Raw genomic sequence first — 17,985 nt, 5'->3', positions numbered from 1 at the left:
CCTGGGATCGAGCCCCACATCGAGCTTTCTGCTCAGCAGGGAGCCTGCTTCCTCCTCTCTCTCTGCCTGCCCCTCTGCCTACTTGTGATCTCTGTCTGTCAAATAAATAAATAAAATCTTAAAAAAAAAAAAAAGATTAAAAAAAAAGTGGTCTTCTTTCCCGCTCTCCTCCCACCTCTGGCTCTCACAGCTCAAGAGGCTCTGCATGGGAGTGTGGCCTCACAGGCTGCCCTTCCCCCACTACAACTACTTCTTGGCCCTAGGCACATGGACATTACATTGTTGCCAAGGTTTGCACTCTGGAGGAAGATGAGGGAAGAAGCCCACAAAAGCCTGGGAAGTAAGCCTGGGGTTGTCTGGGCAGGAGATTCCAGGGGTCCCAAGCATCCACAATGTGGTCCAGAACTGGAGAGGTGGGGTGGTGGGGGAGATGGGCCCAGGTGGACACATCTCTTTAATTCCATGGAATCCTCACTCTACTAGGGGAATGGCTGCAAGGAGACCAGAGTGGGACCCTGTAGAGCGCTAGGACCAAGGACAGAGGCCCTCTTTCCTCCCCAAGTCAAAGGGCAGAACTCCTTGAAATTTTGCCAGTAACTTGTGAACTCAAGACAAATGAATTTACCTCTCTTAGGCCTGTCTCTGGCAGGCAACCTTTAGGGAGGTTTTCTGAAATTTGGGGAGAAGGACCCCAGTAAACCTTATCTGAAATACGTATCAGCCCTCCAGCTACAGATGACAAAGCCAGAGGCGGGCACATGGCTCAGGCCACACCAACCAGATTCTTTCTCCTGGGAACTAGGAATTTGAAAGCTAGAAACAGAGACACATTGATGACCTGAAGGGCTCTTTAGAGAAAAACTAAATTCTGACCGTCTCCAAGTCTCCCCAGCTGGCTTGGTCTTTATCCTTCTTGAGTCATAGTGGCTGTTCAATGCTTCTTGTGCTACCGCACCCTGCCTCCTATTAATGTCCCATTTTTCTGGTTCCAACTACGTAAAGCCTATCCACATCTGGGTGCCTGGCTGGCTCAGCTGGTGGAGCATGCGATACTGATCTAGTGGTCATGAGTTTGAGTCCCATGTGGGATGTAGAGATAACTTAAAAAATAACTAAATAAAAAACCAAAAACGATGTCCCCTAATCTATAGTACGACAAATGCAGGTGGTGGTGCACGTCTTACCCACCTCGAGGACACTGGATTTATAACAAGAAAAATATGTTTAACAGCATCCACGGAAAATGAAGGGTCTTCACGAAAAGGTCCCAGCGGTATCTGCCAGGCAGCCGCAACCACCACAACGAACCCTAAAACAGGTCACTTTTGCACCTCACTCAGCCCTCCCCGCCCTCGGCTCACGGATCGCTCTGGGTATAATGCCTAACTGACTTCCCTCCACTATCCATTTCCTTTCCTGGCAATTCTGAGCCTTAAGGATTTCACTCTGATAGTCTAGTTAAGACTAATAACAAGCCCTCTTACACCTCTTCCCAGACAGGTACCAGCTTCCTGAGGCAGGGACCACCGTGGGAGACGCCGCACTGCACGGAACAGAATGTCAGTAAGTATCCGTGCGCTGATAGGGTCCAATCTGCTTTTCGTTTGCCAAAAAGCCCGACAGTAAATATAAAAGATGAATTCTGCCACCCAGTCTGAGAGCCGTCAAATTGCAGGGCTGTGCTGAGCCACTCAGAACAGTGGACAAGTGCAAAACCCTCACTGCAACATGAGCTGGTTTGATGGACTGAAGCAAGGCGGCAAGAGAACCGACACAGCCTCTTAAAGCCACAGCCTCCAAAGTGGACTATCTGATCCCAGGCTTATGGGGAAATACGTTGCGCGAAGAAAGCAGAAGACGGTACTTGTTTACATCACATATATTAGATCACTATGTATGACTCGTGTGTGCTAATGGATGTTCATTAAAACTTCAACTTCATCACGTATGTGAACGAGTAAAAAGAACACTGAAAGGGGGGCGCCTGGGTGGCTCAGTGGTTTAAGCCTCTGCCTTTGGCTCAGGTCATGATCCCACGGTCCTGGGATGGAGCCCCAAATCCCACGGTCCTGGGATGGAGCCCCAAATCGGGCTTTCTGCTCAGCAGGGAGCCTGCTTCCCCCTCTCTCTCTGCCTGCCTATCTGCCTACTTGTGATCTCTGCCTGTCAAATAAATAAATAAAATCTTAAAAAAAAAAAAAAAAAAAAAGAACACTGAAAGGAACACGATAGTCATTATTGGGCAGCAGGGTTCACATTTTCTCAACTTGTTCTGTGTTTTCCACATTTGGGACTGTAAACACATTTATTTATTTTTTTTAAGATTTTATTTCAGAGAAAGAGAGAGAGACAGAGAGCACAAGCACAAGGGTAGAGAGACAGAGGGAGAAGCAGGCTGCCCGCAGAGCAGGGAGCCCAACTTGGGACTTGATCCCAGGACTGGGGATCATGACCTGAGCCAAAGGCAGACACCCAACCAAGTCACCCAGGTGTCCCAACACACTTAACTTTTTTTTTTTTTTTTGAAGATTTTATTTATTTATTTGACAGAGAGAGATCACAAGTAGGCAGAGAAGCAGGCAGAGAGAGAGGGGGAAGCAGGCTACCTGCTGAGCAGAAAGCCCGATTTGGGGCTCCATCCCAGGACCCTGGGATCATGACCTGAGCCAAAGGCAGAGGCTTAACCCACTGAGCCACCCAGGTGCACCATACACTTTACTTTTAAAAAGCTGAACATCTGTAACAAGGGCTACAGCTCTGGCTGTAAAGCTAAATGTGAATCAGAATTGAAACAACTTTGAAAACCAGATTTCTAGGTCGGACTTCCACACCTACTCACAGGAGTCTATAGTTTTCAAAAGCATTCTAAGGAACAACAACCGCAATCCCGAAACAAAGCTGTCAGTCACACTCAGCAGAGTGGCAAAAGAGCCTGAAGTCACCAAATGTTACCGTCACATACTGCTGTTTCTGGACTGTGACCTGACAGAACTACTCAAGAGTCATTTAGCAGGTCTGGTTAAGTTGAAACTACACATACCCTAATTTCCCTCCTAAGTATACACCCCAGAGAAATCACATATTTACCCAGAGAGATTATCTACACACACACACACACACACACACACACACACACACACACACTTTCTCTGACACCATTTATAACAGAAAAAAAGTACATGCCCACATGCCCATCAATAAGAGATTCGATAAACAATAATGCTTTCGGGGCGCCTGGGTGGCTCAGTGGGTTAAGCCTCTGCCTTTGGCTCAGGTCATGATCTGAGGGTCCTGGGATCGAGCCCCGAATTGGGCTCTCTGCTCGGCAGGGAGCCTGCTTCCTCCTCTCTCTGCCTGCCTCTCTGCCTACTTGTGATCTCTGACAAGTGAATAAATAAAATCTTAAAAAAAAAAAAAAAAAAAAAAAAAAGATTTTATTTGTTTACTGGACAGAGAGGGAACGACAGCAAGAGAGGGAGCACGAGCAGGGAGAGTGGGAGAGGGAGAAGCAGGCTTCCCAAAGAGCAGTAAGCCCGATGCGGGGCTCAATCCCAAGACCGAGATCATGACCTTATCCGAAAGCAGATGCTTAACCCACTGAGCCGCCCATGGGCCCCAAAAAGTTTTATGCTTTAAATTAGTTAGTGGGCCCTCAGTAGTCAGCTAGATCATTCTCAATTTACACCTACATCACATTCCATTGTTTAGATTAACAAATGTGGTAAAACGCCATGTCAAGCAGGGCTATAACCGCACCTTCCAGATACGTGCTATTTATTTTGAGAGAAAGCACACTAGCACATTCAGGAACAGAGGGAGAGGGAGAGAAGCAGACTCTGCACTGAGCATGGAATCCCACGGCCCTCGACCCTGAGATCATTACCAGAACTGAAATCAAGAGTCAGAGGCTCAACCAACTAAGCCACCCAGGCATCACCGCCCCCACCTCCGTACTTTAAAAAATTCCCACAAATGTACCTGCCTTGGGAAGAAGACAGAGAAGGAACGTACAGATAGGTCCAAAAGGACTGGAAATATTTGGGTTTTTAAGTTGGATAGTGTTTCTTATGTCTTCTCATTTGTACTGATGTGATGGGACACCTGGGTGGCTCTGTTGGTTAAGAGACTGCCTTCAGCTCAGGTCATGATCCCGGAGTTCCGGAATCGAGTCCCGCATCGGGCTCCCAGCTCCATGGGGAGTCTGCTTCTCCCTCTGACCTCCCCTCTCATGTTTTCCCTCTCTCTCTCTCAAATGAAAAAAAAAAAAAAAAATTTGTACTGATGTCATATTATCTGAAGGTATCAAATATCACAATAAAAAATATACCGGATTGTGCCCTGATGCTGGGAGAGACCTCTTGCCTCAAGCCTAAAATGCCAAACCCCCACCGCCACCAGCCTCCTCCCCACACCTGTCCTACCTGGAAAACCTGCCACCGGCGCTCTACCCAACTCTGCAGTACGCACCCCGACTCTCCTGTCCCCCACCCAAACCAAGTGATTCTGACAATCAGCAGGTCTTCGAACACCTCTGGCCTAAAGGTTCTGGTCTAGGGAACCCAATGACCTACTTCTTAATATTCCCGGCCAAGTCCCTTGTCCTCTTCAGAATTCTGTCTCTCAGCCCAGCTCAGGTAACGTAAACCACAACTCATGTGCCAGGCGGTTAATTAACCCACTTGGTTGATCACAAAGAAAGTCAACTCAGTAATTCTTTTTTAAAATGACAGTGATCTCCAAAGCTGTCCTATGATGTGGCAGGAGCAGCCACAACACAGTGACCAGACATCTCCCGGGGACTGTGCCGGGGACTGCACCAGGAGCACAGCGGTGAACAAAATGCCTAACCCTAACCCTAGACTCTGACAGGGAAACACCGACAGGTTCCCTCAGCATCACGAACCAAGGTGAAGAATGAGAGTGGTCAGTCCATGGAACGTTCCCTTCAGCACGGGGGTGAGAGATGAGTCGTCCACAAACTGCTCCGAAACGGGGATCAAAATAATGAATCACTCCTCAACCGTGGAATTTCACAACTGACTCATGACAGGAGTATTAACGGTGCCCAAATTAGTCCCTTACTATTTCAGAAACAGAGGTATAATTAAATCTGTATTTCTTAGCATGTCACGAACAAATCCTGTGTTGTGTTTAATTTTTAAAGAGCCGTGATGGAAAGTAACCACTCCCGGGCATCTACTCGCGTCTGGCAGCCCTTAACAGTAAAGAAACAGAGCAGCAGCAAGGGAGCATGAGGGTGGCCTTGTACCCTTTAGCTTTTCCAGAAAGGTCCCAATCTTCACATATTTTATCTCATCATCCCCATAAAACTTCAAATTATCCTAGAAACTCTAAGGGAATTCACACTTTAGGCAGCAGGGCAAGCCTGTGACTTCGACCGTCTATGTCCTCCCCATCCACTCCGCCTTACACGGCCGTGGGAGCTCATGCAAGTCAAGGAACTTCTCTTAGCTTTCGCAGCAGCTATAAGAGGAGACAACAGGATAGAATGCCTCGCACACAGTAGGCATCTTGCATTTCAAAGATACAGAAAGAGCTGGCTGCTTTGGGGTAAAGGAAGCCACAGTCATTCTGTTCCAATGTCTGCCTTTCAGCTGATCCCACTTCCTGTGACTAAACGCCAGTCCTGGCTTCGGTGCTCGGCAGACCTGCCTTCATGTGCCAACTCTGACGATTCTTCCTCTGAGAAACCTTTCTGGACATTTCCTTATCACAGAACTACTGCCCTCTCCTTTACCCACTTTGTACTGATGTCTCTATTAAACTTATGCCCGAGACCTGATTCTGATGAAATCTGTCTCATAACTTTTCCTGGGCACCACAGGAAGCCAACTACTGAGCACCTACCTCTGGGCTACGCATTTTCCCACTCTTGTATTTATCATGATGACACATGTGCTAGAAAGGCCCAGTATCCTCCTAAGCGGTGTGAAAACCACAAGCTCTATTTTTCCTCTTTGTTTTTTAAAGTTTCTAATTTAGGAGCACAATGTGTACCTTGAAGCAAAAGTGGCTATACAACATTTGGTTGAACCTAAGGAAAGGGGGGGGCGGGGAGGGAACCCTAACCAGAAGCCTTTCGCAGGAAACAGGAAGTGGTTGCCTCCCCACCCCCATCCTGCACTTTGAGCATAACCCAACTACTTATTCTGTACAATTCAGGCGAAGGGGCATAATCTCAATCAAGGAATTTCTGAGGTGGAAGAAAACCTCAAAATCCCGGAGCAGTCTCTGCCAAAATGGACGAGGCCTGTTATTATGAGGTGGCGAAGCCGGAGCCCAAACCCAGCTCACACCCGTCCTTCCACAGTGCTCTTAGTGAGGCTGCACAAAGACAAGGTTTGGAATCCCAGGGATTGTCATCAGGAATGCGCTGAATGCCTCACAACCTTAAGGGCTCGGGGTTGGAATCCAGGCCTGAATTGTCCAAGTGAAACAGCTGACTAACAATGTCAGCTGGGGAATATTTTGATACCTTCAAATTCGGCCCCTGCAGGAAGAGGCCGCACAAAGAGCTCTGTGACTGAAGAGCCCAAGGAATGGTACGCGAAGGCCACCGGGTGCCTGGCTGGGCTGCCCACATTCCCCTCATAGCTCCGTAAAGTGGCTCCCCAGAGCGGTTTCCAGATCCACCCCAGTGGGCACCATCAGTATTGAGTCCAGGGGAAGCGTCCAGCTGTGAAGGGCTAACAAAGCTGGGAGCTCTCCCCATTTGAATGTGAAAGACCCGCCTCAATCAGAGAAGGCCCTTAAGCCATAAAACCCTTCACACCAAGGCCAAGTGTCACACTTGTAAGAGGGTGTGATTTATAAATTGACAGCACCCACAAAGGTGCTTTTGTACTCCTCCGTTAGTTAACAATTTATCTCCCCCCCACCAAACTCACGGAGCTATTCAGATAAAGCTTGACTGGGCCTCACAAAGAAAGAAAAGAAGAGAGAAAGAAAAGGACCCAAGTTTTGGCCAAAACACCAATGTTCACTCTGGGTAATTATGGTCCTGTGAATAGACACTAAAATTAGGGCTTAATAATTCCTCTGTATCACACTCACAGCAATCAAACTCTTCCAATACAAACATAAAGAGCAAGAAAACGAAAATCTCCGGCCCAGCCTTGCTGGAAACTCAACGAGTTCCACTTCTGTGGTTTCTGCAGTCTCTCTTGTGGTTTCTGCACTCTTAGAATCCCCCCTTTAGAGCAATTTTAACTTGAAGCTCTGACCAGCTGTTTTTCTTTCTCCACATTTAAATCTACAAAGCAAAGAGTAAATACGGGCTCGGTCATCTCTCTCCTCAGTTGGACAAAACCAATTCTGGCCCCTTCATCTTGTCTCCCCCATCGCGTGACCCCCTTCTCAGATTCCAACAAGGGCTTGGGAAGATCCTCTCCTGCCGAGTCCCCGCCCCTCCTCTCGCTGTAAAACGGACTTAAATCTCTGCGCCAACTCCAGTACAGCCTACGTCCCTACAAACTATGTTAGAAAGTACACACCGGATGATAACACTTGTCAACATTAAGGACTTTCTTCCTAAAAGGTTATCTGGTGGAAAGCCGACCCCGAAACTTCATCTTAAAGAAGAAAAGCATAAACAATTCAAACTTTAAACTGTATTCCTGCCCACTTAGGTAGGATTTCCCTAAATTGTCTATCCAAAAAACTTTCTTTTATGCAAGAGGCATGGCCTTTGCTCCAAACAGTTCTTCTGCTACTGCTCCAGATACTAGAGGCCGCTGTCGGCCCACACACCAAGTAAGCCCTGCAGGCATGTTCTCTTTAGCCTCTGCGGGGTGAAAGGAAGAGCATTCAAACCAAAGTAGTAGGTGTTAAAAAATTTGGGACTAGGGGCACCTGGGTGGCTTAGTGGGTTAAAGTCTCTGCCTTTGGCTCAGGTCATGATTCCAAGTTCCTGGGATGGAGCCCCGAGTCAGGCTCTCTGCTCGGCAGGGAGCCTGCTTAAAAATAAAAAGTTTGGGGGCGCCTGGGTGGCTCAGTGGGTTAAGCCTCTGCCTTCGGCTCAGGTTATGATCCCAGGGTCCTGGGATCGAGCCCCACATCAGGCTCTCTGTTCTGCAGGGAGCCTGCTTCCTCCTCTCTCTCTGCCTGCCTCTCTGCCTGCTTGTGATCTCTGTCTGTCAAATAAATAAATAAAATCTTAAAAAAAAAAAAAATCTCTTTAAAAAAATAAATAAATAAATAAAATAAAAAGTTTGGGACTGGCACCTCGGTGGCTCAGTCCATTAAGCGTCTGCCTTTGGCTCAGGTCATGATCCCAGGGTCCTGGGATCAAGTCCTGCATCGAGATCCCAGCTCAGCAGGGAGCCTCTCCCTCTGCCTGCTGCCCCCCCATCCCACACCCCCACTTGTGCGTGCCTATGTACTTTCTCTCTCTCCAAATAAATAAAATCTAAAAAAAAAAAAAAAAAAGTTTGGGGGGGCAGGGGAGTATAGGGGAAAAAAAAGTTTGGGACAGAACCTTTAAAAAAATCTATTTCTGATTCCGTTAAAAACTGACACCTGGCATCACTGCGTCCATACTCCTTCATGGCAACAGCTGGCTGCCGCTAAGCAGCAGCCACCCCCCTCTTTAAGTGGGACAAGCACTGACCCGGCTTGTCCAGGCCCCTCCCATCAAGACTACATGCTTGCTCGTCCTGCTTGCAGTTGTGACTGCCTGTCCCCCATAAGGCCCCAAGGCTTCTGATCATTCCCCCCCTCACAGTACACATACCTTTTTGACCATAGTAGTTTCGGATGAATCAAGCTTTGCTCTCTTGGTATCAGGTCCGTCTTCTACCCCTTGGCTAACTTTGGCAACTTTGGTTTTCTCCCTAGAGGGTGACAAGGGAAGCATTTAAGCTCTACTCTCTGAATCATGCCAAAGAGCCTCGCCAGCTCACGTGATAGGATGGTGGCTAAGAGCAAAAGCTTGGGACGCCTGGGCTGCTCAGTGGGTTAAGCGTCTGACTTGATTTCAGCTCAGGCCGTGATCTCAGGGTCATGGGATCAAAACAACGTCAGGCTCCAAGCTCAGCAGAGTCTGCTTGAGGTTCTCTCCCTCTCCCTCTGCCCCTCCTCCCCCAATGTGTGCTCTTTCCCTAAAATAAATCTTCAAAAAAGGGGGGCGGGGGTTTCAAAAGCTTTGCAGTCAGGTATAGCTGAGTGGTTTCCAATCCCAAAGCGGCTGATGATTACCTGATCAATCAGGTATGTGAGAATAATAATCCCTGACAGAATTATTTTAAGATAAGAAATAATGAATTGCTTAGCATACATTGCCCAGCACAAGGTAAGCTCTCAAAAAGTCTTCATAAATTTCACTTGAATCATGAAATAGAGCCAAACCGATTTCTCCCCTCCGCCATGGGGAGCTCACATTAAAATAATCTGGGCTTGGGGCACCTGGCTGGCTCAGAGGGTTAAGCCTCTGCCTCTGGCTCAGGTCATGGTCTCAGGGTCCTGGGACAGAGCCCCACATTAGGCTCTCTGCTCAGCGGGGAGCCTGCTTCCCCCACCCCCGCCCCGCCTGCTTGTGATCTCTGTCAAATAAATGAATAAAATCTTTAAAAAAATAAAAAAATAATTCGGGCCTGCTTTTCTCCAGTATGCCTTCTCCGTCCATTTACAGCGTGCCCAAAACACTACAGAGTTTCTGAGAGCCATAAAACACCAAAGTTACGAGAGATCTTGAACATGTCTGTCTTTCCCCCATCTCGATTTTACAGACGAGGTATGTGCAGACCAGGGCAATTTCAGCGATCTGCCTAAGAAGCTGAACAAAAGAAAGCAACTCTTGACTCTTGGTAGGGAGCTTCACCTACCACACTGGGCCTCTCTTCACCTCTTATTAGCAAGGGAGGTAGTCAGAAATAATAGCCAAAACCCCACCGCAGGTAGTTTTACAATACTGGTATCATCTGCCATCTTTCATCTAGAAGCTGTAAGTTCCAAACACTGCAGGTCCCATCATGTGAGAAGCACCACGCTCTGCAACCCTGATACTCAAACTGAGAGGATAAGGTCTATTTGTTCCACCAGCACTGTCTCTGGACTTGGAAGCTTTCCCAAGACAGACTCTGGCTGACTGTGCCTTCAGAGTTACCCACCTGGCTATTTCGTACTCATTTTATTACCAACCTGGAAACACAGAGGCCAAAACTGAGGTGCATGTGTTTACAATCCAAGCAAGCCTTCCCTAATCAGATGGTGTGGTTTTGCCCAGGCTACCCAAACACCCACCGGGTGTATTCGACTGCCGGAAGAACTCCGCTTTAGATTAGACCATTATTTGGAAACGGGGGCCACATCTGCTACAATTCTCAACACACAACCTACAAAATCAGTAAGCTGTTAATGAACTGGTTTCCAAGTGTTCTAAGCATACTTTGCTTAGATGGGCTGTTTCCTACTGGTGAATAAAACTGTATTTTTTTCTGAAAATGTTACATTCTCCCCTCCTCTCCCAAAACTTACTCTACGAATTCATGTTCTCCAAGATTGGCAAATGTGTATCCATGGTAGCCAAAAACATCTCCTGTAAAAAACTTGATGCTATTTTTGTGGCAGATCTGGTCAACTTTGATTATGACATCCCTGGAACAGCAAGTCAGGCAAACCTGCAGAAAGGAAGAATTGGCGGGGTGTGAGTTTTGCAAAGTGTGAATCACTGCCCTGATGTCTACATAAATCTTGGTGAACAGTCTCTCTGGGCATGTCTAAAGCCAGTTTCCAACTGGTATAACAGGTTCTTCGGATCCTATGGTTAGAAGACAAAAGAAAAGTTGCAGGTTTCACTAGAAATGTAAATTGCGAGACCTCCACTTATTGCAATCAAAACAAATGGGTTTAACTAGAAAGTAAGGCCATTCCACGGATTTCTCTCCCCTGTTCTATGAACATATATAAACCACATCTCAAAGTTTTCGTGAAAAGGAAAAAGACAGTAATAACTTAACGTAAGTTATTTCTAAATTATTTAACCTGTTAATATCTGCATAAGCTATCATGAGAAGCACAACCAGTTTTAAGTGACTCAGGGGTCACATTTAAATTCGAGGGCATTTTCCCCCTTCTTTTGATTGATATGTTACGATAAAGAAGATAAACAAGTCATGTTGAGATTATTTTTCCACAGTTTTCCACAGTTTTCAACAGGCAACTTTATCTGAATTGAAGGACAAAAGAAAAGGTTACACACCAAGTGACCTTCCATTCAGACCTAGACAATGAACCCGTGATTCACTCAATAGACTTATCAATGTTGCTCTGAGGCCTCTAGGTTGTGTTCCAAAAAGTGGAGGTACTGCAAATAGCTAAATTTTACTGCATAAAACACGATCTTTTCAGGAAAACCTTTGGGATAAGGGTCACGAAGACAACTTCTAAACTGCACGTTTTCTTCTGAACACAGAAAACACCCAAGGAAAAAAAAATCAAGTCTAAAAGGCAAGACAGCCACAGTTGAACATGCAACGTTGACCAAATGGAACCCTGCAGAGTGAAAAATGAGGGTAAAACCTAAGAGGCCAGAAACACGCGGCCCCTGAGGCATTTATCCCCACCCCATGCACATGCTTTACACAACCCACCAGCCCCGGCTTCAGTTCTAACCAACCCTCTAAGTGCTAGAAATGCTAGGGACACCTAGAATTAACCAAATGTGGTTACTATGGATAAAGAAATGAAGACTTATGTCCAAACAGAAAATGTTCCAATACTTGGGAGTTACAAAATAGAATGAATTAAATTAAAAAAAAGACAAAACGCACAGATGATCCATCATTCCAAGCACACATTTGAACAGATGCACATATGCAATGTAACAGTGTGGAAAAACAAACTACCCAGCCCAGATTCTAACCTCTCATGTAATGGGCCTCTCATTACAAACCAAGCAGATCATCTGTGACTATTCCACGGTTACCCAACATTTGTTTAGCTTTTCCTGGGTACAGGGAACCATGTCTGAAAGGTCACAGACGCTGAAACAAAATTTAACTTATCCTTTCACCTCTGCATAGATCTGGCAGTGAAACCAAACGAGGCTGGATATGCCTCATTTGGCTTATGACTACAGGGAATGTGTCTGGTTATCCATGGCAACATGGTCAAAGCGGCTGTGTGAAAGAGACAGACACAGACCAAGATCAGGTGTGCTCTTTTTTAAGACAAAACACAAGCTGTAGTTTGATATTTCTAACAAAAAAAACAAAAAAAAAAAAAAATGCCTCTACTACAGAAATTAACCACCAACTTGTTTTCCAGAGAAAACACTTGCAATAAAATGTATCGAAGCTATATGGAAAGATTCTGGAAGGAGTACAAACACCAATGATGAAACCTGGTCTTGAGGGAACCCAAAGAAGAAACCAGCAGACAGCAAGTCACAAACAGCCACAGCAGATCCAACAGACTGGATCCACTACCAACACAGTCAACACGGAAAGGCACCGCGCTAGCGAGGCACGTACACCGAGGCAATGTCAGACTCGAGACTCCAATGTACTAAACCTACGGATTTTACACTCTTTATGGGACTTACAGCATCAAACTGAGTGAAAAATGACTCCGGCTTCTTTTCTATATTCTCAGTGTCCACCTTCACGTCCACCATGGGGTTGAGATTCTGGGCTCGTTCCAAAGAGGCTTCAGCCCTGTTGCGGCCCACAGATCCAGTACGGATCAAGAACTGAGCCCCGGGGTCTTCTGGAGATACCTAGAAATAGCACTGTTTTAATACCTGAATTTTAGGGAGAAAACAAATTCTCGAAAACAACAAACCTTTCCGTTTTCAAGGATAACGAAAATATCTACCATCTAATTGTATTATTGTTCTTGCAGGAATTTGCCTAATGCAGACTGCCTACACTCACTCCTTCAGAGGCTTAAAGTAGAGACAGACACTGAACTTTTTTTACTTGCCATTGATAGTTAAAGAGCACCCCCTTGTGTTTATAAAGAAAATTCACTCTAAACAGAAAAGTCCACACTTTCTTCTTTAAATTTTTAACTGCTAATAAAATGATAAAATTATGAGTGGTTAAGAATTTGCCAAATACCTACTATGTTCCTAATTTTAAACATCTGGACACAAACAATAGTAGTTGAAAGGATGAGTCCCTGGGGCGCCTGGGTGGCTTAGTCAGCTGACCATCTGCCTTCGGCTTGGGTCATGATCCCAGAATTCTGGGATGGGAATCCTGGGATTGAGTCTCGAGGCAGGCTCCCTTCTCAGTGGGGAGCCTGCTTCTTCCTCTGCAACTCCCCCTGCTTGTGCTCTATCAAATAAATAAAATCAGACCAGTGCCAAAATCAGTCACAATTAAGAATGCCTGAAATTAACTCTTAAATGCAACTAAAGTTCAGAAAGGAGGAGAGATGAGTAGGGCTTAAGTAAATGGAGGATTTCACCCACAAGGCTGGATGTCAGCAGAGAGCCTCAAAGATGATAAAATCACCTGACAGGGGCGACGGGGTGGCTCAGTCGGTTAAATGACTGCTTTCAGCTCAGGTCATGATCCCAAGGGTCCTGGGATGGAGCCCAACATTGGGCTATCTGCTCGGCGGGAGCCTACTTCTCCCTCTCCCTCTGCCTGCTGCTCCCCCTGCTTGTACTCTCTCTGTGTCAAATACATAAAGTCTTCTAAAAATAAATAAATAAAATAAAATCACCTGATAGCTGCCAATACGATAACAGATTCCATTCCGTTCACAGCATTTCTTCACATATCCAATATCTAATTTAACAATTAATCTCTACTAGTATGACCTTGCTACCTTCACCAAGACAACACAAGCAATCTCCCTCCTCTCCTCCAGCCAACTATCCCTTACCACCTTTCCTTCAAGAAAATGAGCTGGTCTTCCTCCCATTCAAGGCCAGCCCTGTAACAGTATCCTTGACCCATCCTGTCCTACTTCTTCACGGATCTCATTACATACTGAGAGGTGGACATCATACTGGTTAAGAGCAAGGCTCTGGAATAATTCAAGTCGAATTCAAATCTTTGATTCAAATCCTAGCTCAGCCACTTACTGAACTGCATGAGCGCGAGCAAGGGTATGGGAATCACAGGCGAAGTGAGGGTAAGACAAGCAGTACACTTTCTATAATCGCTCTATTAGTGCTGCTCTGCTCTTCCCTCACTGGACAGCCAGTCTCCACATGGACCCTCGTGGCTATAGTTTCCCCTGGACTCCATCTCAGAATCACTCATATCTCCGTTCTCCACAGCTCCATAAACTCACTACCTCTAGTTTCTGCTGGCATATCCTGAACTGTTCTTACTGGCACAGACTGCCTCCTCGTCCATCAGAGTCTAACTGCCCACCAGATATCTCCTCCTGATTATTCATATTCGACTCCTCTATTTTCTGGTCAGTTGATGGCCTACCAACCACCCATCCAATTACTTGAGCCAGAAACCCCAATCTTTATAGTCTTGTTATGTCCTTGATAACAGCCACCCGATGACATAGCTAAGAGCACAGGCTCTACCAAGAGTCCGACTCACTGGGTGCTGGTCGTACCATCATCTACTATGACCTTGAGTGGGCCAGTAATTCACTTCCCTTTCCTCAGTTCTCTTATCTGTAAAATAAGGATGACGACAACCCTACATCTCAGAGTTGAGGACTAAACGAGATACAACTACAGCTCTTAGCGCAGTATCCAGCACCTGCCGGAAGCATCTGCTACTACAGGTGCTTGCTTTCCCTATGCCCCCGTGTATGATCCCACGGATTCTACCACCTCCTGTTTTTCATCTCCATGTGCTTCTTGTCTTTTCTACCACTAGTGCTATTATTCAGACCCTTTTTATTTTTTACCTAAACTACTAAAGCAGCCTTCTAGGTGGTCTTCTGCCCGTTATCTTGTGCAAATCATATACAGTGACTAGTGTTCTACAGGAGGCCTGAAACTTGACCAGGTCACCCATCCCATATTTGAAACTCTTTAATGAATCCTTACCACCCAGAGGATTGAGTACAAAGCAAGGCTTCCTAGCAGGGCCTTCATGATTTGGACTTTACCTACAACCTGCAATCCCCCCCTACACACACACCACTTTGGGCTTCTCATTCTAAAAACACCAAATAGCACTGCTTGTTATATTCTACTTCTACCATGCTGTTCTATGCCACTGCTAATGTTTCCGCCTAAAACACCGCCCTTCAACTTGAGAAATCTCTGTTTGTTCCTTAAGCGTCAGCTAAGATCACAGCTCCAGGAAGCCTTTCATGTCCCCCTACCACAACCTGAGTCTAGGAGCCTGCTCTGGTTTCTAAAGAAATCTCGAGAATGGGAACCCAATTTTGTGCATCTTTGTATCACCAGTGTCTAGACAGGGTAGCCTGCAGGTACTCTAGGATATTTGTTAATGTAAATAAAACTCTCTGAACTCCGAAGGACAGGAATTAACATCCTTGATTTATAGATGAGCAAACTGCACGGCACCTTCAGTTTGGCAGAGCACGAGACTTTTAATTTCGGAGCTGCAAGTTTGAGCCCCACACTGGATATAGAGATTACTAATATAATTAACTAATTAACTAATTAGCAAGCTGAGTCCCTGAGAAGTTAATAAAGCCTTTCGCCCAGCTTGAAGATGTGGGATTTGAGTCCAAATCTGCAAAATTCCAGAGCTTTTGCACTAGGTAGCACAGTCTCCCTGGGATGTGCCTTGTCAGGGGGGGAAAAAAGCACAAGCAAATTCCAAAAGGCAGAACCATCAAAGTGTGTCCATGAATTTATGAGGTAAGAGTCAGGCTGGGTAAGCTGACTGGGCCCAGTTTACATGAAGTCAGCAGTTCTCAACTCTCCCTGACTTTTAGACTCACCTGGAGAACTTTTTTTTTTTTTTTTAAGATTTTTAAAATTTATTTATTTGACAGAGATCACAAGTAGGCAGAGAGGGAGGCAAAGAGAGAAAGGGAAGCAGGCTCCCCGCTGAGCAGAGAGCCCGATGCGGGGCTCAATCCCAGGACCCTGGGATCGTGACCTGAGCCAAAGGCAGAGGCTTTAACCCACTGAGCCACCCAGGAGCCCCGAGAACTTTTATTTTTAACAAATCCCCCAAATACTCAAACCACAGATGGGACGGAGAACCGCTGTATTAGGTCTTGAAAACCAGTCAGAAGAATTAGGCATTTCAGTGGAAGGTACACGGAAGGCACTGCAAGTCCTCAAAGTGAAGACGGCAGGGATAACGGTCAGCCTGTTCACTCCAACACTGGATGGCACCCATCGCTGTCCTGAGGCAGTAACAGCACTCTGTCACGCCTCAGTATTCTATCATCGTTCCCCATTCTCCGAGTCCTGCAACCAGATGAGGAAGTCATCATCCCCATCTGGTTTCAGTTTCCCACACTACAGGCCTCCACATTTAGGAAGCATCCTTCCCTGGCTGGCTCTGCTCTGAACAAGTTCTCCCTCCAAAAGCCTCTAGGGGGCACTGTGGTTGGGGAGATGTCAACACTGCAACTGCTCCGCCCGCAGTTTGCTTCCAAGAATTTTCTTTCCTTAGAAGGTTTTGAATTCAAGTCAAAAATCAATTTGTGATTGATATTAAGTGAGGCAACCCACATTTCTCTTCATTGCAGGAGAATTTCTTTTAAATCCTGATACTACTTTTCTCCTGAAACCCAGACAGATGAGCTTTAAAAAATTTCATCAACATTTGCTTTCTTCCAGAGCCTACACCTCACTGTGTGGCTAATTACTTAGCATGTTCATCGTCTAAAAGGAAAGACACCAAGAGTATCATGTGATGACACAATCTTTCAAGTATTTTACCTTAAACAACAACACGATTTCTAGAATTTGCTTTAAAATACTGTCCAAAAAAATACAGACAAAAAAAAAATACTGTTATCTGTAGAAGTCATATAGATGGGTTATCCAATGTTATTCTACTTTTGCATATATTTGAAATTTTCTATAAAAGAAAATTAAAACACTGAGGCATGAGAATGTAAGAGAAAGAAGTTATTTTCACCTTGGAAAAACTGGTCAGAGAACTCTACATAGGAGATGAGAATGACTACCATATCTTCAATTAAATGGGAGGCCATAGAATTACTATCAGATGCTTATTATGTGTAAGCACCATGCTAAGCAGTCTGCATCCATTCTCTCCCACCCACTGTTTTCCAAACTCATGAAGCTCTCCTGAGATACCTCTCAAATGTTACATAGTCCTGAGCCGCATCTCGAACCTTCTAAAGCAGGATCACTGCAGGGTAAAGGCCAGCTACACCGTAACAAAGCCCCGAGGGGACTGTGCAATTTTAAGTAGTCACGCAGGCGGTTTATACGTATGAAGTGGAAAACCACCCCTCTCCTCCTCAAAGTCACCCTCCAAGGGAGAGACTGACTATGCTTTAAAGCACAAGGAGGACACAGGAGACAGGAGCTGACCACCTAGGACATGCCAGGGCCGTAAGGCCACAGCTCCACTAATACCAGCCCTTCTTTCACAAGCCTGCAGGGGCACACAGGAATTCACGACACCTCCAAGTGTTTTACACTGAAGAGGGGAGACCATGAAGGAAGAGTGAGGAGGTGGCCAAACATCTCACCTGTTCAGGATCCAACATGGTCAGTCCTTTCACTCCTGCCAGAATGAGATTCTTGGCAATTTCAGCCCCGAGTCCTTTCATGCCGACAAGAAGCACCCGGGAGGCCCGCAGCCTGTAAGGCAGACACTGTTAACCAGGTGACAGAGAACAGTGAAAGTTTCACTGAACTACTGAAAAACAGAACAAGTCACAATAACAGTGAAGTAATTTTGGTTTTCATTAAATGCATGGAAGCATCGTGGATAAAATCCAGGAAAGAGACAGGCTCTAATCCATCCTGCAAAGAACAATTCATTCAACAAATATTTATTGAGCACCTACTATGCCAGACACCCCTCTAAGGTATAGAAATAGAGCAGTGAACGAGACAGACATAACCCCTGC

General features: G+C 45.8%; 1 protein-coding gene across 1 annotated transcript in view; it reads right to left on the bottom strand.

Moving 5' to 3' along the window:
* The window catches only part of SAE1 (SUMO1 activating enzyme subunit 1), an 81,067-nt gene that overhangs the window by 47,321 nt on the left and 15,761 nt on the right, over positions 1-17,985 (bottom strand). Inside the window, exons 2-5 of the mRNA XM_032838940.1 lie at positions 17,602-17,713; positions 12,563-12,736; positions 10,495-10,637; positions 8,753-8,852 (exon numbers count right to left, since the gene is read on the bottom strand). Of these exons, the coding sequence (XP_032694831.1) occupies positions 8,753-8,852; positions 10,495-10,637; positions 12,563-12,736; positions 17,602-17,713 (529 nt within the window). The remainder of the gene's footprint in view (positions 1-8,752; positions 8,853-10,494; positions 10,638-12,562; positions 12,737-17,601; positions 17,714-17,985) is intronic.

This window comes from Lontra canadensis, unplaced genomic scaffold (assembly GCF_010015895.1).
Source record: "Lontra canadensis isolate GAN:19392208 unplaced genomic scaffold, GSC_riverotter_1.0 scaffold107, whole genome shotgun sequence".
NCBI lineage: Eukaryota > Metazoa > Chordata > Mammalia > Carnivora > Mustelidae > Lontra > Lontra canadensis.
The sequence above is the reverse complement of the archived record's forward strand: the minus strand, read 5'-3'. Positions and strand labels throughout refer to the sequence as shown.